The sequence below is a fragment of the Diospyros lotus genome, chromosome 7 (assembly GCF_014633365.1).
Source record: "Diospyros lotus cultivar Yz01 chromosome 7, ASM1463336v1, whole genome shotgun sequence".
Lineage (NCBI taxonomy): Eukaryota > Viridiplantae > Streptophyta > Magnoliopsida > Ericales > Ebenaceae > Diospyros > Diospyros lotus.
In genome coordinates this window covers 21,476,644-21,496,776 of record NC_068344.1, presented here as the reverse complement: position 1 = coordinate 21,496,776, position 20,133 = coordinate 21,476,644, and the positions used below count along the sequence as shown (strand labels likewise).

General features: G+C 37.2%; 3 protein-coding genes across 6 annotated transcripts; 1 reads left to right on the top strand and 2 right to left on the bottom strand.

Annotated features, from left to right (window-relative positions):
- Nucleotides 1-999: 999 nt before the first annotated feature.
- Nucleotides 1,000-2,354, bottom strand: LOC127805606 (protein FAR-RED ELONGATED HYPOCOTYL 3-like). Its single transcript, XM_052342355.1, has 5 exons — nucleotides 2,053-2,354; nucleotides 1,877-1,963; nucleotides 1,474-1,762; nucleotides 1,254-1,391; nucleotides 1,000-1,128 (listed from the first exon to the last, which is right to left on the bottom strand). Exons 1-5 carry the CDS (start codon nucleotides 2,352-2,354, stop codon nucleotides 1,000-1,002), a joined length of 945 nt encoding a protein of 314 aa, XP_052198315.1.
- Nucleotides 2,355-2,393: 39 nt separating this feature from the next.
- LOC127805605 (protein FAR1-RELATED SEQUENCE 5-like) lies at nucleotides 2,394-10,565 on the bottom strand. Its single transcript, XM_052342354.1, has 3 exons — nucleotides 10,349-10,565; nucleotides 3,798-3,860; nucleotides 2,394-3,646 (listed from the first exon to the last, which is right to left on the bottom strand). Exons 1-3 carry the CDS (start codon nucleotides 10,563-10,565, stop codon nucleotides 2,394-2,396), a joined length of 1,533 nt encoding a protein of 510 aa, XP_052198314.1.
- LOC127806276 (uncharacterized) lies at nucleotides 5,629-19,876 on the top strand. Of its 4 annotated transcripts, XM_052343468.1 has the most exons (3): nucleotides 5,629-5,828; nucleotides 5,921-6,299; nucleotides 18,782-19,876. In XM_052343468.1, exon 3 carries the CDS (start codon nucleotides 18,810-18,812, stop codon nucleotides 19,623-19,625), a length of 816 nt encoding a protein of 271 aa, XP_052199428.1. In that variant the 5' UTR covers nucleotides 5,629-5,828; nucleotides 5,921-6,299; nucleotides 18,782-18,809; the 3' UTR covers nucleotides 19,626-19,876. The 4 variants fall into 4 exon arrangements, with proteins under 4 accessions (XP_052199428.1, XP_052199429.1, XP_052199430.1 ...); XM_052343469.1 differs by lacking the exon at nucleotides 5,921-6,299; XM_052343470.1 differs by lacking the exon at nucleotides 5,921-6,299 and having other exon boundaries at nucleotides 18,778-19,876.
- Nucleotides 19,877-20,133: the final 257 nt, after the last annotated feature.

The following is a 20,133-nucleotide window of genomic DNA, read 5'->3' as shown; positions in this document are numbered from 1 at the left end:
TCCGTTCTTAGCGTCGGTGGAAAATTAAGAAATAAAAAAAAAAGAAAGAAAGAAAGGAATTTGGGGATGATAATTTGGAAGAAACCCGAATGTATTAAGCTAAGGTAAGTGTATTAATTTCAATAGAAACTTGGAAGAAACCTGAATGTATTAATTTGGAAGAAACCTGAATGTATAAAGCATTATGCCACCAGAACCAGCACCATTTTATATGTCACGTCCTCCCCCCAAACTCCATCAAAAATTTTGTACACCATACCAAAGCTCATTATAAAATTTAACCATAACAATTAATAATTGTATTAAGCTAAGGTAAGTGTATTATTCATTGAAACAATTTTGATCAAACCCATGCTAGATGGTTCAATACTTGAATATTGACACCCAATTAGAGTAAACATTCAATTAACACACACTGACTGCATATACATATATCTTAGATAATTGAGCAGAGAAAAGAGCTAAAAAGAAAAGCTTACAGTACATGGATTAATCTAAATTCAAAGTCAAAAGCAACAACTGCTTTGTTAGCTGGTAAAACAAGCCAAAAATAATGTTTCTGTCAAGAAAATTGTGGATGAAGTAAACCCCAAGGCATGCCACTTCCCTATGCTAGCTACTGGCAACTGCAAAGCAATGAAGTTTAGGGTTGCACTAACTTCTTGCATGTCCTTTGTCAAGTTATTGGAAGCAGCTGAAAAAGATTTTGGATTCCACCTAAAGCTTCCATCTACTTGACGTACACATTAGATGAGATTGTGAGACTCAAAACAATGAAATATAAATCCACAACATAATAATCATGCATGCACACGTTTCAAAAGGTTAGAAAATAGGTTTGTTTAAACAAAAATAATTATTTTTAGCAAATAAATGTATGAGTGCTATAAATACACTCATGTCCTGAAGGTTTAACAATCATTCATATAAGAATGAAGATTCATTCACATAAGAATAAAGGATTCTCTATACACATCTTGTATGCAAAGCCTTACAATCTCAAAAATCTGGCAAGTTGTCATTTGACTGTTGGTAGGGTGGGTACATTGGCACAAAAGGCTGAGCCGTGCCAAATGTTGGAACCATAGGCATTTTGTGAGCAGCATTCCAAGTTTGAGGCATTGTAGTCTGCTTTAACATTGATTAGATGAAAAAAAATATGAATGCAAAGCATAGGATATAACCAAAAAGACATTGCGAAAAAACATCAAATCTAAGTTATATTATTAGCCTAATCTTATCCTACTACTTACCAACATATGTTGTGTGTAGGAGATTGGTGGGAGCGCATGATATTGTGCATCTTGTAGAAAAGTTTGATTGAATGGTTGAGCATCTTGAACAATGTTTTTCCTAGGGGCCTTGCCTTTACTTGATTTCGAGGATCCCACCTAGCCATTAAATGAAAGTAATAACTATTACAATTGAGCACGTCATCAATTTGAGGCAAGTAAAAAATATAACAAAATATACCTTCGCTTTCTTAGTACTTGTTTCCAATGGGCCTTTATTGTGAAGCTTCCTAGGGGCTCCCTTTGTCTGGGAGCATCTCGGATCCATTATTTGCCCGCTTAAAGCTGTTGCTGTCTCTTCATAATTAGGGATTTGTTCTTGCACACTATGTTCAACATAGATATTACTATCACAACTTAGCTTCGCATAAGATATACTCAATGTATTCAATTGAGACTGGATCCACTCCATGGTTGCCCGAGTTCGTTCTTCGTCATTTGCTACCAAGTCAGCTACCTTGGAAAACTGACTGCACAACTCATCGTATCTTAATGGGCTAGGTGTACTAATCCAACCATTATAATTGATTTTAACCCTCATGTAGGGTCTACTGACATCTCTCCTCCATCGTCGTAAGATATACCTCTCAGGAATTGATCTGACACCATTGTGGATCAATGTTGTCACAACATGTCTACAAATTATTCCCTTAAACTCAAACATGTGACAGCTGCAAATAATGTCACATTTCTCTTTCTCAAAAACAATCGAATATTTTTTTTCCTTTACTTTATTGTCAAATATAATATCTTCTCGTACCTCATACCCAATGATCCCTCTTCGGCAGACACAATCGTGCAATACATCGTCCCAGTGAACTCTTCTTGAAACTCCTTGAATTTTGCCATTGTGTAGACTTCTTGAAATTGTTTCTCCATGGGATATTTCGATGCACATGGGATCATTTGAGAAAATGACTTAACGTCAGCCTGAAACTCCTTTTCTACCTTACACCTCATTGCCCGCTCATATTGTTCAACAAATTGCTTCAACGAGGTTTTCGAGTGTACATATCCATCGAAGAATGCATTCATACCCTCACTTCGCTGTGTTGTTGACATCCCTGCCCAAAACCTAGTTTTCAAGAAACATGGGACCCATCAGTCTCTTTCTTTGTAAAGCCCATACAACCAATCGTTGTCATGCAATGCATATTGCTCAATCATTGAATTCCAGGTTTGCTCAAATTCTCCAGGACTCTGTGATTCATACACCGCGTCATGTATAGCTGAAAGAATATAAGCCTTGCAGCCATGGTTCCCAAATTTTTCAGGCAACTTCTTTAATATATGCCACAAGCACCATCTATGCTTTGTGTTAGGGAAGACCATCTCAATAGCATTTTGCATGGCCCTATCTTGATCAGTGATTATTCCTATAGGGGCCTGACCCTCCATACACTCAAGCCATGTCCTAAAGAGCCACACGAAAGTCTTGGTGTCCTCATTGGAAATTATACCACATCCAAGCAGTGTCGACTGGCCGTGGTGATTTACACCAACAAATGGAGCAAAAGGCATGTCATATCTATTTGTCAAGTATGTGGTGTCAAATGTGACAACATCGCTGAATTCCTTGAATGCTTGTCTACACCTATTATCAGCCCAAAAGACATTCTTCAATCGATACTCTTCATCCAAATCCACACTAAAGTAAAAACCCGGACAAAAGGCTTGCATCTTTGAAAAATAAGCTTGAATAGCAGCAGCATCTCCTTCTCCAAGTCTTAACCTCCTCACCTGATCAATGTAATTCCTGCAATCCTTTTCCACAAATGTCAGGTTCTCATATCCACCAGCTTCAACAACAGCTGAGTTAAAACTTTTGTGTAATGGAATTCCAGCTATGTCATTCACTTCAAGCTGTCGCTTCACATGTTCGTTTAATTGCCTGTTGCATCGATATAACCTAGACTTGGTTGGACTTGTTTTATGGTTATGCTCAAGATGAACCATGTTTATTCGCCATGTCCCTAAAATATCTGAACATGCTGTCATTCTAGCTTTACACCCTAATTGCATTGTTGGTTGAGGGTTCAGGGAGGTATTACCTTTAATATTTCTTTTGCCTTCTCGACAACATGCATATCCCACATATCTTACCAACCCATCATCTCCCTTATTCGAACTCCTTCTTTTAACAGGAAAACCCACATGGTAAGCATATCTTTTATAAAAGTCAAAAACTTCCTTCTCGTCATTGAACTTCATTCCAACCTTAGGGATAAGCTCATTGTCTTCTTCTGGCAGTTCGTTGTTTAATGCGGGACACTCATTATCTTCAATAATTTGCTTATTATCAACCAAAGTTCTCGAGTTATCTTCAAATGATTCCGCAAGCACAGTATGATTTTCTGAATCAAAACAAGGAACAATAATATGATAATATAATGTTAGATTTATAATTTGCATTATCCACATACATTCCTTTAGCAAGCTTGTTTTATATAGTTGTAGTGTGAGAAATATATGCCAAATTTGAAAAAATAAATAAAATAAACATACCTATGTCACTCATTGTTGGTTTCCTTCGTCTTCTAAAATATAATTCCTTGTCGGTAATAAAATCTGAAAATAATAGCAATTGAACACAAAATTTGGCCATTAACATCGCTCATGCATCAACCCTATAACTGAACCCTACACCCATCATGTACTGATGTAATGCTCTAATTATGTCCACAAATATCTACTATGACAAACAAAAATCATATCACCAAAAATAAAGATGAACAAGACCCAAATTCAAGCACTTGCCTGTGAGATTAACAAGTAAAGAAACCCATGAACTATGTGCAACTTGGAAATACATTTCCAGTGTTTGCATTTTTCCAAAAAAAAATAGAACTATTTTTTTAAACAAACATACAAAATGCTGTTTATTTTCGTTTTTTAAAATTTTGAGGGGAAAACTGATAATTGGAAATGGTAACAAAATCTAATGATATATTTTTCTTTTTATGCTAGCACCTATGTTTAACGTTGTATTCATCTTTGGAAACTATTGATTACTTAAATTATTCTATTCTCCTTTCTTCTGCATGCGCATGTGTGTGTGTGTAATATTTCTATAAGTTTTCATTTATATTTGTTTTGTTTTTCTATTTTAGTTTTCTCTCCTTCTTATGTTTTTAGTCTCAGGCATACCATAAACTTACATGAAGACTTGATAATATTTAAAGTAGCTTAAGCTTCACTTTATTTGGCCATAATAGTGAGTGCTTAACTCTTTCATTCAATGGGATTGGCTTTTCAACAAATTTTGCTTTCATAAGATAATGGTTTCACTGAAGTGATTTCATTAGCAATTGCAACATTATTTCTTTCCATCAAATACTAATTTTCTAAATTCCTATGAGGCTGGAGAAACTATTTTGAACTTGGCCATGCACTAGAAGCCAAATTGGTGTCCATCTCAGAATATTGGAATACCTATAACGGTTTGTTTCATGTTTGGACAATGTAGTTAGCCATGTCGGTACTTTTTAAGGCTAATTTGTTCTCCAAAACCATCCATTACAGGAAAACGACGCTTTATTATACAAGAACAGATAAGTACAGAATAAAAAAAGAAAGCAATTAGATGCATAAAAGGAGATTTAAGATTTTAAATCAGCCTTAAAATGATTAAAATCCATTACACTCATACATAACAAAACACATACCAGTGAAGAGATTAGGAACTGTAGTCAGATGAGGACTTGCTGTTGCTGTGAGAGATCGGTGAAGTATCAATGGGTGAGAATGTAGGTTGCCTATCCGACGATGAACCACTGGTGGAGGGCAGATCTGGTAGATCTGGTAGTGGCCGATTTGGAGGAGGCGATTAGGATGACCTCCGACAGACGACCCAGGTAGTCGATCTTTGTTAAGGGTGAAGTGAGTTTCCCCGTTGAGAATGAGAAAGGCCAGAAATAGGGTCTGGTCGAAGATGGGGTTTGACTGGAGATGGGGTCTTCCTATTACAGAGGTGGGAGAGTGATACAAATGGTTAGAAGCGGGTTTCCAATATAGGAGATTTGAGAAGAGAGAGAGGGAGAGAGAGTGTGTGAGAGTGAAAGTCAGAGTTAACGTCTCTGTGAAAGAAAGGTGAGGAGAAGGTGAAACAGATCATGGGTAAGTTGGTAATTTTATTAGAGGGTTAATATGGTAATTGCATGAGAGTTGTCCAAGTTTCTGTCCAAGTTTCCGTTCGTGTAGCTTTGTCCAAATTTTAAATGTGAGTGATACTTTCTGTATTTCACAAAACCTGAGGGGTCACGGTGCAATTTACTCGATATTTGTAGATCGCCTGGAACTGTAATTATCAAGAAAGGTCTCTGTATCCGGCTGTGGTTGTCGGCGTGAGATTGAGAGAACGGACAAAACACAAATAATGGCTGTTTGGTTCTACTTTACACGTAAAGAGAGAGGGAAAATGGGAGAGGGAGAGGGAGAGAAGAGAGGTGCATTAAAGTGAGGATGAGAAGCTGCAGAAGATACAATCTGGAGATGGGTTTGTCATCTCACACTTTTCTCCTCTTTTAGGTTTCTCCGGTGAGTTCATCTTTTTCCATTCCGCTCTACACATATGTTACGGTTTGTAGCTGTTCGTTCTGTTTTTTGCTTTCTTTTTTGATTATTGACAGTAAGATTGAGGAAATCAGTGAGTCTTTTACAATCGAAGAATTGGATGCTTTTGAAATTTGGACGGGTATCGATTTACAGCTTCGGTGAATGTTTTCCCGGAAAATCTTTCTGAGAAAATATATATTTTCGGAGCAAATATTCGGTCAGGTCCGATCTTTCTGGACCTTTTGCTTAGTAATTTATCGGAATACCAGCCCGGTCTACTAGGTTTGATACGGCAGCGACTTCAAACCACACCGTTTGAAGAGATTCCTCCACATTTGTCTGATGGATTTCCCTGTTGCCTCTCGCTATTGCCGTCTCCAGAGAGATAGAGAGATAGATTAGAGAGTTGTCAACGAACAAAGCTCAAGGCTCTTCGATCTCGATCTCTCTAAGGTTCGAATTAATCTTTAATCTATATATATTCTCTTTGTTTTTTTTTTTTCCCCCTTTTCCCTTTACATTGTTTATTTGGAACGTTACGGTTTCTGTTCTGTAAATCTTTCTGTTCCTGGCATCTTATATCTGTAGTCTAGGGTTAAGTCTTGTGTATACTCTTTCTGTTGCCTACATATTTTAGGAAGATTGAAGTAGAAATGGAGTACGGTTTTCGATCTTGCTTTCACCGTAACCAAATTTCTCGAATAAAATTAACTGTTTCTGAATATGTTAAATAACACTCGTGGGTTCATGGAAGAAAGGAGGGGCGAATTCTGCTAGTTGGAATGGTTGACCCTTTTTGGCTGCGAGTTAAAGCAAGTAGTTTTAAATTTTCTCTGCTGTGTATGGACCAGCAGAAAATTGACTAATTAGATTAGACTTACTCATTTGGAATCCTGGATAATGAAAATGACTTTGGAATACGATTTTGGTACTTCATTATGCCATGAGAAATATAAAACTTTATTTTATTAATTAATGTATCCCAACGACATGCCCTACTTTTATGGAAAATGTTGTGTCCCCACGTCCGTGCTTTATATTTGTAAAGTTCGCCCCAAACAAAGTTGTCTGACTCTAAAAAGTCTTATTGTGTCCTTAGTTGTGTCTAGCACCAACACGTGAAGTGAAGTGCCTTAGACATGCAAAAACAAGAATAACAATAAAAAATAAAAAAAATTATTTCGCTTGTCCAACATATATCTTGATGTATAAAATGAATACGGTATTGTCATGAACCTAGGGTTTTCCTTGGTTTTGAATATGAAATTACCGAGGAATTTGGTAGAAACTGGGAAAGATATAATCAGAACAGAGAGAATTGGAGGGAGAATTAGACATAAAAATGGAGAACAACAAGAATATAGGGAGAATTGCAGTCAGACAGAGCGAAAAAGAGGGAATCAAAGAGAACAAGAGATCGGAACAATTGAGAGGGAAATATGGAATTCAACTCATTCAATTCTTCCTATTCTCTACCTATATTAGCCTATTTATAAGCTGTTAACTGAAAGGTACAAACATGAACAAAAACCTAGAGTACAATATAGTAAATGCATGTAAACTAACTACTATTATAATTACAATTATAGCCTTGGGTATCTTTGGGGTTGTGACAATTCCCCTCTCCTTTCTTCTTGTCCCCAAGAACTCACAGTTGTTGGCCCTGTTCTTAATCAAATTCCAGCCTTCACAATCTGATTTATTCTTCTCCTCTTTTTCCTTCCTTTCTTTCTCCTTCTAAGCTTTGTCCCGCCTTCTCTTATATTATGTTGCTTTTGCTTTTCCTGCAAAAATAAAATGTAGACTCCAAGGATCGCCATGTCAAGGCTCTCTTCTTCAATGTCAAAACTCTCAAACTAGATGGCAACAACCTTCTCTTCCATCATCTTCCTTTTGATATTTGGGATCAGTGATTCAAAAAGATGGAGAAATTCACAAGGATGTCACTCATAGAATTAAGGTTGGCTAAAATGGAGAAATGCATTGGGGGTGTTATGTGATGGTAAAATCCCATTAAAACTGAAAAGAAAATTCTATAGGACAGTTATAAGACCAGTCTTGTTGTATGGCTTAGAATGTTGGGCAGTCAGATACAACATGAGCAAAATACGAGTGTAGCGGAGATGAGGATGTTAAAATGGATGTGCGGCCATACAAGAAAAGATAAAATTAGAAATGAAGTTATTCGTAATAAGTTAGGAGTAGTGTCAATCGAGGAGAAGATGAGAGAGACTAGACTAAGATGGTTTGGCCATGTGAGAAAGAGACTAAGAGACGCTCATGTGAGGAGAGTTGATGAAATGGAACAATTAGTAAAAAAAAGAGGTAGAGGTAGACCCACGAAGATTTTGGGAGAGACATTAAAGTTTGATATGAAGTGTATGGGTCTAAATGAAAATATTACAAAAGATAAAAATACATGGAAGTCTAGAATTCATATAGCCGACCTCACATAATGGGATAAAGGTTGGATATGTTGTTATTGTTGTATACATGCATAGTGTGTTGATGATTGTAGTGAACAATATTAAAAATTAAGTTACGTCAACTGTGGGCATATTGTGGGTCAATGGTAGAGTTAGGATCTTGGGTTGGGAGGCAGAAATTTCAAGTCTATATGCTAAATTTTTTTAGCATTACTTAATTATCCCTCATCTTTTTTTTTTTGGGGGGGGGGGGGGGGGGGGTTGGTTGTGCATAGTAATTTATATGCGCAACATCAAGAGGTCAAGGGCAATTTTAAAAGTTGACGGGGCAATTGTGGACCCTCACATATATGTAGTACCGCCCCTGCCATTGGTATTGACTATTTAATTCCTATGTTTGCGATATTGATGATGAAAATTCAACAGACATGATGCAAAAAAACTTACAAAAGAGAAGTATCTAAAGCTTTCATATAAAAGACTCGTCAATAACTAAGTAAAAAATGAATATATACATACATATATATATATATAATAAATACATGCATTGGTGCTTCAAAACCACTACACTACTAGCAACAATAAAATAACAAACCTAATCCAATGAACTAGTTAGATTTTACCCACCATCTCAGCCAGTGATCAATTTGAACCTCCATGATCTCACATAATAGATTCTTGGCTATGGTGATATTGGTACACTAACAACATCTCATGTTTTAGATAGGTATGTCAAACAGCTTTCATGAAATGCACCCTCCTACATATCTGTAGTGTTGGGTTTTTGCATGAAGTAATATGCCTAGGAGATGAAGAAGACAGTAGAACTCATTTGGCGAGTGAATGCAACTGGAATTCTAAGTTAGAATGTAGATAACTTAGATGTTTTATTATGAAGGTTGTTTTAGTCTTTGCATAGGCTAAATATTAGACTTTGTAATTAATGCCCCTATGGTCTATAAATAGAAGGCGTTGGTAGGCAATTGGACATAACAACAATCATTCATTTCTGTCTCTGTATATAAGTGAAATTGCCGAGAGGAGAGAAAATGCTTTGAGAGAAAGAGAGTCTTTGTAATATCTGTGAGAGGGTAGTGTACTTGTGTGATAGAGAGTGGAGGGTTCTTGTAATCTATTTTTCACCGGTTTCTAGTGGGTGTGGGTTGCCCTTGGGATTTGCAGCTGGATGTAAGACTGATCTTTGATCAGTTCGAACTAGGTTATATCTTGCGCCTACTGTTTGGTTTGGTTGTATCTCTTTTATTATTTCTTTGTTTAATTCTGTTCTTTCATTTCCAGTTTATATTTTTTCTGTTGTGGGTTGATTTTGGGTGAGTGTTGAGAGAATTGACGAACTAAAAGTATTGATTGAGTTTCTAAGAGCTCCTAATCCTAACATACAGTTAGGGCACACCCAATTATCTATTAGTTTCCCTATGACGGTGGAGGGCTACGATAAAGCATTTTTACCGTTTTTAATCTAATATTATTTTGTGCATGTGGGCTATGATAAGTTTTAATCATATATCACGTACATAATAAAACAAATGCATAAAATAAATCTGGGTGATCATGGACTTAAACATTTAATTAAATTTGAGCCTCTGGATTTAATTAAATGGCTTTCAGAAAGATATTCACATATCATATATGCTTGAGTCCTCTCGGCATCCTTGCTCCTTTGAGTCATCAACTCTTGATGCCTTCTTCAAGACACTAGATCAACTTTTTGAAACACCAAATCTACTCTTGAAACTCCAAATTTTGATGCCAAATAGTTCCTGAAGATCTAGTCTTAGTATTGTGAAATCAAGTATTTCCAATTGACTTATTAGATTAATCATATTAATCACATGATCTCCAACATCAGCTGCAATAGTTATGGACTAGGATGTTTCTCAACTGTTAGCCCCAAGGTATCCACCGATTCTTTGCCTATTATGTTCTTGCAGCTCCCACTATCAATAATGACAACAAACAATCTGTTGTTGATGGTACATTTGGTTCAAAACAATTGGTGTTATTGTGTTTTGTCTTCTTGCTTTGGTGCTGACATCATTCTTGTTAGTATGTAACTCTGCACCTGCACCTCATCCTCCTCATACTGTTCATCTTCTCCATCTGGACCATAGCAGAATTCTTCTTCCTCCTTTTCTCTTTCCACAATATTCACAGCTTTTCTACGTGGGCAATCACTAGAACGATGGCCTGGTTGGTTGCACTTGAAACACTTCCCAAGTATCGGCTTTGCATAGGGGTTAAGGGTTTTCTGCTCATCCTTCCCCTCATTCATAGGCTTCTTTCTAGTGGCTTTATCTTCTCTTTGTCAATCTTCCTTGTATTGATTGTGGTGGCTGTTAAAACTATGGAACTGGCTTACTTCTTTCTCTAGTAGCTCAATAAGTTTCAAAAGTCATTAGGGTCTTTTCTACAGCAACAGTTTTGCCTTGATCACATTATTTCATGCTTCTGATAAAGTTTGCAACACTTGCACACCAATTTTATCTATAATTATTGGCTTCAATCCCTCTAAATACCTCGCCACTTGTTGGCCCTTTGTCTCCCTAAGGTCATTTCTCTCTGCCAATCACATGAGTTCTATAGTGTATTCATGCATTGTCTTCCGACCTTGATGATACCATTGGTATTTGTTAGAAACTACCCGAGATACCTTGTCCATATTTTTGGACTTGATATGCTTGATCTTGCTTCCTATATTTATGTGCTACATCTTCTAGAAGATTATGTCTTGATTATATGTTTTGGTTATATCCTAAATTGTATACATTTCCAAATCTAGATTAGGAAACTGCCTAATCTAGATTTGGAAGTTGCCTATTGTTGTAGAACATCTTGTATATATATTCATTTGAACCCTTCAAGGGGAATAAGATCAAATATCTTATTTTGCCACTTTTTGACATGGTATTAGAGCCATAGGAAGTCGATTACCAGTCTTTGTGATTCAGCTGATTCCAGTGGCACAATAGAGGTCCTTTTGCTGGAAGTAATGGTGTAATCTTAGGAGAAGAGCTACAAAACATCCAAGTGGCCTACAGGTTGAATGGAAGGAGTTACTTGAAGTGGTCTTAGTTGATACAAATGTTTTTGAAGGGTAAAGGGAAGCTAAGTCACCTACTTGGAATCGGGCCAAAGGAGAGTGATCCTATGTACGCAACCTGGGATGAAAAGGACTCTTTAGTCATGTCCTGGCTTTGGAACTCCATGATGCCAGAGATTAGTGATAGTCATGTTTCTAAAGACTGCCAAGGAGATTTGGGACGCTATGAACTCCAAAGTGCATGATGTTGCTCAGATTTATGAGATTGGGACCAAAGTAGTAGCCATCAAGCAAGGCTCTTGGTCCATCACTGAGTATGTAAATCTATTGTAGACACTAGGACAGGAGTTAGATCACACTACCAATGCATTTAGATGAAATACAGTGAAGATGCAGTTATACAAAAGAGTTTTGTTGAAAAAGAAAGGACTTAAGACTTTTTTGTAGGCCTAAACATGGAGTTTGATGCAGTGAGAGTACAAATCCTTGGTAAGGAGGACTTGCCGTCTCTAAATGAGGCAATCTCCATTGTGTGTGTAGAGGAAGGACGAAGAGGAGTAATGCTTCATGGTTCTACTACAAATAGCTCAACCCACCTTGAAGGATTCTAGTTAGGGTAAGGGATCTAGAGAGGAACAGAAGGTGCTAGACTCGTACATGATGACCAACAATGACTCACTGTGGTGCACCTATTGTAAGAAGCCTCGGCACACCTTAGAGAAATGTTGGAAACTCCATGGTAAGCCACCTAAGGGCTAGGGACAAGTCTTTATGGCCAGTGGCCATTAGCTAACTGAAAGGAAAGTTCCAGATTAGATAGATGCAATGGAACTCAACTAGGAAGAGATTGAAAAACTAATGAGTTTGTTGGGATCATTAGAAAAGAAAATTGAGACAAGTACCTGTTCTTTAGCCTTCATAGGTATCTCTCCTTCTTCTCTTACCTTTCATGATATATCTCATCCGAATACTTGGATTCTCGACTTTGGAGTCATAGACCATATGACATGTTCCTCACATCGATTCATCTCTTATACACCATGTTCTAGTTCCAGAAAAATAACTATGGCTAATGGATTATTAACCATTGTGGCTGGCCAAGGAGATGTCCTTATAAACATACATCTCACCCTCAAGAATGTTCTTCATGTCCCTAAACTCTTTACAAACCTTGTCTCCATTCAAAAACTCACCTCAAATGCTAAGTGTCGTGTCATTTTCTATCCAACTTTCTTTGAATTTTAGGAATAGGACACGATGAGGATGATTTGACGTGCTAGGGAAAAGGGTTGGACTTTACTACCTTGAAGAACTAAGTGAGTAGTCTCATAAGAGGAGAATTTCCCTTGTATCATTCCTTGCTTGGTCCAATAAAGATAAGTCGTGGCTTCATCACTTTCTTCTTGGTCATCCCTCTTTTATGGTTCTTAAATTGTTGTGTCTTTTCTTATTCAAAGTGTTAACTTAGGGATCACTGGATTGAATCTTTAGAAGGAATTTAGCCTCTCACAATCTTACACACTGTCGATTTGAGTAATGAAGGTGATCAAGTTAAGCGACTAAAATATAGATAGGCGGTTTTAGATGTGCTAACTGTAAATTAGTTAAGTTAGGGGGTTAAAATCGATAATATCTAAACCTGGTATTAGTATTGGGTTGTCCACCCACTTATTTTATAAATAAGGGGCAGGGTAGTTGTTTGAGTGAGAGAGATACATCAAGTGCAATTTAGTCTATGCGAGAGGAAAGGCTAGAGAATCTGTGAGTCCTTTGTAATCTCGGGAGAAAGATGAAGATTGTACTTGGGTAGATACTGCTGTATTGATCAATTCTGAATAAACAGCTGCTCTCGGTAGGAGGTCTTAAGGCTGGATGTAGGATTGTTTCAAGAACAATTTGAACCAAGATAATTCTGGTGTTTCTTGTGTGGTTTGCATTTTCTTTTCCCATCTCTTTCAATTCTAATATTGTGTTTTTAATTCTGCTCGGTTATCTCATTCGGGAGTGGGTGAGATTGAGAGTGGTTTAATCCTTCTAAGTAATTGATTTTCAGTGTTCCTAGTTAACATAAAGGTTTAGATGTTAGGGAATTCCACGGTGATGTGTGAATTTGCAAAACAAAAAAGAGTCTTGTTTTCCCTTTCTAATAAAAGAAGTAGCCTTCCATTTACACTAATTCATAGTGATGTATAGGGTCCTACTGTTCCTTACATCTCAAGGACACGATGGTTCATTTCTTTTGTTGATGATTGCACTCAGGTTGTATTTACTAAAGACTAAATCTGAAATGCACACTGTTTTTCCAATGTTTTACAACATAATTAAAACACAGTTTATGGTTGAGATAAAAAGGTTTAGGTTTGACAATAATGTTCCAAAACAGAGGGGTATACTCTATGAATCTTCTTGTATTCATACCCCTCAGCAAAATAGAGTGGTCGAGAGAAAGAATGGCTATATTTTAGCTGTTATTAGGGCTCTTCTCTTCCATAGTAATGTTCCAAAACAGTATTGGGGAGAAGCAGTCTTAACAACCACATTCCTCATTAACCGGCTACTCTCTAGGAGACTTTGTTATCTTGGGAATACTGGAAACTGTTTTCTTAGACGAAATTATAGCTTCTCCATGTGCGCGCACTCATAGATCTATCGAAACAAACTAGAACACAAAATAATAGAATTTTGAATTGAAATAGAGATAGAAACAGAAAACGCAAACCAACAAGAAACACCAGATTTATCCTGGTTCAGATTGCCCCTTAGGACAACCCTACATCCAGCTTTAGAATCCTCCGAGAGCAGCCTTCTCTGATTTCTTAGAACGAGATCAGTATAGCCTTCGAGCCCACGATTATAAGCATACAAGATTACAAAGAGCTATCACTAATTACACAACCTTTTCTTTTTAGCTTTCTCGTGAATATCATGCATCAATGAACGCCTAGCCCTCTGCCCTATTTATAGAAACTAGGACGTTAACTCCTAGGCAATTACATAATCGGGTATGGATATTACCGGTTTAACCCTCAACTTAAATTCTAATTACAAGTTGGCCATCGCCTATCTATACCCTATTAAATATCGATGCACTTTCATTGCCAACATCATTCTTACTCGAGACAAAACTCTTAACCATCTTGATTCCCAAAGTCCAATTCAACTTCTCACAAAGGCCTTTCCTGAAGTCAATGCATCTAATTGTCTAACACCCAAAGTGTTCGGTTGTCTCATTTTTATCCATATCCATATTCCTAATAGAGGCAAACTGGATTCTTGTGCCCTCAAGCGTGTGTTTATTGGGTATTTCTCCACTAAAAAAGGCTACAAGTGTTATCATCCTCCTACTAAGAAATTTTTTATTTCAGTTGATGTTACCTTTATCGAGGATAAACCCTACTTTGCTTGGACTTATCCTCAGGGGGAGACTGTAGCACTAGAGGATAGGAATAAGGATTTGTTCCTCCTTGACCTACCTTCTTCCTCTCTCCCTGCTGCCATATTAGAGGACAGGTATGATACAAGGAAAGACTGTACCACTTACTTCTTGTCCACTATAGGAGAAAAGTAGTTCCTCCACCTATGCAGGTTACAACATTTGATCCATGTCCTGCTACTATCATTTCTCCTACTAAACCTGAAACATCATCTATTATACCTATTGGAGAATTCGGTTAAAGAGTTTTAACATAAGGATGGATTGGTGTTTGAATAAAAGGAGGATAAGCAGCCGAATAAAGAACCGAATAGACCTAAAGGAGATAAGGGAAAGAAGAAGATATTGCTAAAGATGAAGATATTGATTATCTGTAACCTACCTATTTAAATTAGAACTGTATCCTATATCTTGTAGGATTAGGAGTAGAAATCGTAGCCTTACACCTGTATATATATGGCATTCATTTAATACAAACAATGAGTTTGATTGATTTAATCTCTATTCATACCTAAGGCTATTCTACTTGGGTTATTTGGTTTTGTTCAATACCTGATGCTGAACCTGATTCGAGTGATCATGATCTACCTCACACTTGTGACCTTGACCTTCCTATTGCTCTTAGAAAGGGAACAAGGACTTGTGCAAAACATCCACTACATTTGTTCATGACCTATTCAAAATTGTCTCTTAGACATAAAGCTTTTCTGACTAGCCTAAACACAATTCCTATTCCCAAGACCTTTTCTGAAGCAATAGGTAATGAGAATTGGAAGAATGCCATGGAGCAATAGGTAGAGATGGCAGCCTTGGAGAAGAATCGAACCTGGGAATTGGTTAGTTTACTAAGAGGGAAACATCTAGTGAGATGTAAGTGGGTATTCACTATAAAGTACAGGTCAGATGGATTCTTAGATAGGTACAAAGCAAGATTGGTGGCTAAAGGATATACATAGACTTAAGGAGTAGACTATCTGGATGCTTTTGCTCTAGTTGCAAAACTAAATACAGCAAGGGTGCTATTGTCCTTAGTTGCTAATTTTGGTTGGCCACTGTAACAGTTTGATGTCAGGAATGTTTTCTTTCATGGTGACCTAGAGGAAGAGATTTACATGGAGTTGTCACTAGGATTTGGGCCAAAGACCAAGGAAAATGTGGTGTGCAGATTAAAAAAGGCTTTGTATGGACTGAAACAGTCACTAAGAGCCTGGTTTGGCTGCTTTATAAAGGTTATGTCGGTATGGGATATAAACAAAGTCAAGGAGACCATACCTTGTTTGTACATCACTTAGGTACAAGGGGAGTGACAACATTATTGGTATATGTGGATGACATTATTGTAACCGGTGAATAGAGGACATGGAAACATTGAGAGGATGTCTAGTCAAGGAGTTTGAAATCAAAGAACCAGGCAAATTGAAGTATTTATTGGGAATAAAAATGGCTCATTCTAAAGAGGGAATTTTTATGTCCCAATAGAAATATATACTTGATCTATTAACGAAAACATAGATAGATGTTAGGAAGCAAGGTTGGTGACGCACCAGTTGAGCCTAATCACCGGTTAGGAGAGGTTCTAGAGGATGGTGTGGTAGACAAATGATCCTATCAAAGACTCGTAAGGAAGTTTATTTACCTAGCACATACTTGGACGGACATTGCTTATGCAGTGAGTGTGGTCAGTTAATTCATGCATAATACCGAGGAGACTCACCTAAAAGTAGTATATAGGATCTGACACTACTTAAAGGGGACCCCCGAAAAAGGTATATTGTTCAAAAGAGGATAAGCAATGTCTCTTAAAGCCTATAAAAATACTGATTATGCAGGGCCTATGGTGGATAGAAGGTCTACATTTGGATATTGCACATTCTTGGGAGGTAATCTTGTGAGTTGGAGAAGTAAGAAGCAAAATGTTGTGGCTCGATCAAATACTATTGCAGAGTTCAGGTCAATAGCCCTAGGGATCTGTGAATTACTATGGCTTAAGATACTATTAGATGACCTCAAGATCAATTGGACAACACCTACGAGACTCTACTTTGACAAGAAATCGATTATAAGCATTGCACACAATCCGATTCAACACGACCGAACAAAGCATGTTCAAGTGGATAGGCATTTTATTAAAGAGAAATTGGACAGTGGATTGATTTGCACCTCATTTGTACTATCAAGTGATCAATTGGCAGATATTTTGACAAAAGGTCTACTAGGAGTTGTGTGTCAAAGATTATTACCCAAGAGATACCTTGTCCATATTTTTGGACTTGACATTCACTCACAATCTTGAGGGAGAGTGTTAGAAACTACCTCAAGATACCTTGTCCATATTTTTGGACTTGATGTGCTTGATCTTGCTTTCTCCTATATTTATGTGCTACATCTTCTAGAAGATTATGTCTTGATTATATGTTTCGGTTGTATCTTAAATTGTATATATCTCCAAATCTAGATTTGGAAGCTGCCTATTGTGTAGAACATCTTGTATATATATTCATTCGAACCCTTCAAGGGAATCAGATCAAATATCTTTTTTTGCCGCTTTTTGACAGTGTTGTTAGAACAGGATCTGCTCATAGACAGGAGGAAGAAAATTCTTCATCAGCAACTGTTTCATCCTGTACCAGCTTAGAACAGGTGTCTTTCCTTTGCGATTCCTTCTTGTCTGCAATCTTTCTCACCATGCAGAAGCACCACCTTTCAATCTACAAGCTACCAGCCGCACTCTCTTCCCTTCTGGAATCTCCATGTAATCGAAAAATCTTTCTATTTTTGCAATCCAATCCAGAAAATCCTCAATATGTAAATTCCATCGAAACAGGGAATTTCTACCTTTAAACGAAAATCGTTGGTGTCCTTATCATCATAATCGTTGGCTCTTCTTCTTTGACCAATGTTTCTAACTGGTTCAGCAAACCCATAATCTTTATCGTTTTCAGAGTCTTCTACATAGACCTGACATCTTCGTGCAAGAACAGGTCTGTCAACAGGGTGAACATGAGCTGCTTCTTCTCTTGGTTGCCTATCTTCTTTCCTATTTCTGTTTGCATCAATTCCTAGAGCATCAAGTCGATTTGCGATTTCTTCAAAAAGTCATTCTAAATGTTGGAATCTTAGATCTGTTCTCTGCTTCAAGGCCTTCAACCCTACCCCATGATCTTACTCTTGTGGGGCCTCAACTCTCTGATCACCGTCAAGAGGGCAGCCACTAATAACTGTCATCTGCCATCTGAATGGACATTTGTTTTGCTCTAATACCACTTGACACAGTGTGTAGCGTGACAAAATAAAGAAAACACTCAACTAATACTATCACAAGCACAAAGGGTCAACCATTAGAGAAAATGCTCTTAATTATAAGAAATAAAACTATGTATATCCTAAAATAAACTCCAGGGCTTTCTATTTATAGGCTTGAAATTTTAAACTTCCTATTAGAGAGGTAAAAAAAAAATTCTAATAAAAAAAGGAAAAGTAAAACTAAGGAAGGATAAAATAGGAATCCTAAGTACTCTAAAATAAGGAATCCTAGACTAATTAAGAAATAATTAAATCTTCCTAAACTTAGTAGAGTAAGTCCTAAAATGATTAAATAATAGTTATTAAAATAAAATAAAGGAAGGGATACCCTGCGTTAGGTAGGGATCAAAAAAGATAAAAGGTATTCTGGGAAACGAAAAGAGTAAACATAATCCAGCACAATCCAACATATATTTTATTTTACATTTTTGGTAGCATAATTATAGTAGGATTCATGCAACCGACCCCACATTGTGGGATTAAGGCTTGTTTTGCTGCTGTTGTAGTTGTAGTAGGACTAGGATTTTAGTGGCAGTAGGATTTTCTTCTATCTCCACTCTCTCCTATGCTTCTTCTTCCACGTATTTGGGCTGATTTATGGGCCGTTATTAACAATAATTTTATGTAGGAAACGTCATTCTGTTCATCTTATTTACTTATTCTGCTTTTTCCTTTGGCATTTGGTTCCTTTTAACAATTATGATGAAGCCAGCAATGAACTTCCACTCACACTCAGCAAGATGCACGAATTCTCCACAGCTGATGGTTTTCTAGAGATAACTGAAAGTTTGGCAGAGATGATAAAGTATGTGGCTAATGAACCCTCAGTGGGGCTTTTCTACATCCAACAGCACGCCCAAAATGCCATTCCCAATCTTATAAACACGAAGAATAATGTTGTGGAGAAAGCTCAAGAGATGACTTTACATACTGAAGATTTGGAGGATTCTATCACAGTGGTGAGGTCTATGAAAGAGTGTGGCTATCCTATTGCTGATGAGATGATCCAAGACATCACCAAATCCCTAGCTATCATGTCAACCAAACATCCAAAGAAGGGGTTGCTCAGTACTTCAAGTTTTGGTTTTCAAATGGGAAGAACGAGCTCTTGGGGCGGCCCTGATTCTGCTTACACACAGCAATATGGCGAAAGAACTGGTAATTATCTGTCATCAGTACTAAAGTCTGCAAAAGAACGGGCGAGCAATTTCAAGTGGCCTCAATTTGATAATAAACAATCAACGCGAAACAAGGGTGAGAGACCTGTGTCTTTTCCTACACCTCCTTTTCCGGTTGCAGCTGCAAGCACCAGTTCTACTCTGCTAGATGCAGGACGTGATGAATTGCCCATTTCAAGTGAGACTCTGGATGAATCACAAGAAGAATTTGCAGTCGAAGGGAGCTGCTTGTCGGACCATGAACTGCTTTCTGTATCAGAAAACTACGAAGAATTTAGAGCCGATAAAGAAGCAAAACTGGAGAAGTGGTTGGGAGGTGCCAACGGTCAGAGCAGCGCCTTGGGAGGAAGAGGAACTACTGATGCAGGACGACCTTAAGCTTGGCAGTGTTTTTGAATGCTGCAGTAGAGGCCCGGGCCTTGCTGTACTTTGTAAATGATAATTTTTGTACTGTTGTTTGTTGAAGTTTTATTTCCAAGTTTGATTTTAGAAGCATCACTACTAGTAGGATCATGTTCTTGAATCCTGATAGAGATAATCACACCAATATTGCTGTTTCTCTCAGATTCTGACTTGGATCCTGAATGCAGGAACTTCTTTACTTTAATTTTTGTTTTTCCTTAGTTGTTCATCAACACTCTTGCCATTTGAATCAAAGCTTTAGCCGTGGTCGCACGCATTTTTTCATCACTTATTGCTGTACCTTTACCCCTTTCGCAATTTGTCCCCCTAAAATTAATTTGATTTTTTAATTTACTATTTTTACACTTTCATTGGCTCTTCAATTTTCAACTAAATTATGTTAACGTTAAAATCAAATATTTTTGCGAAATTGTTATTTTTTTTAAATTATGTATGTTTAAGTTATGTTATTTTTTTCTATAAT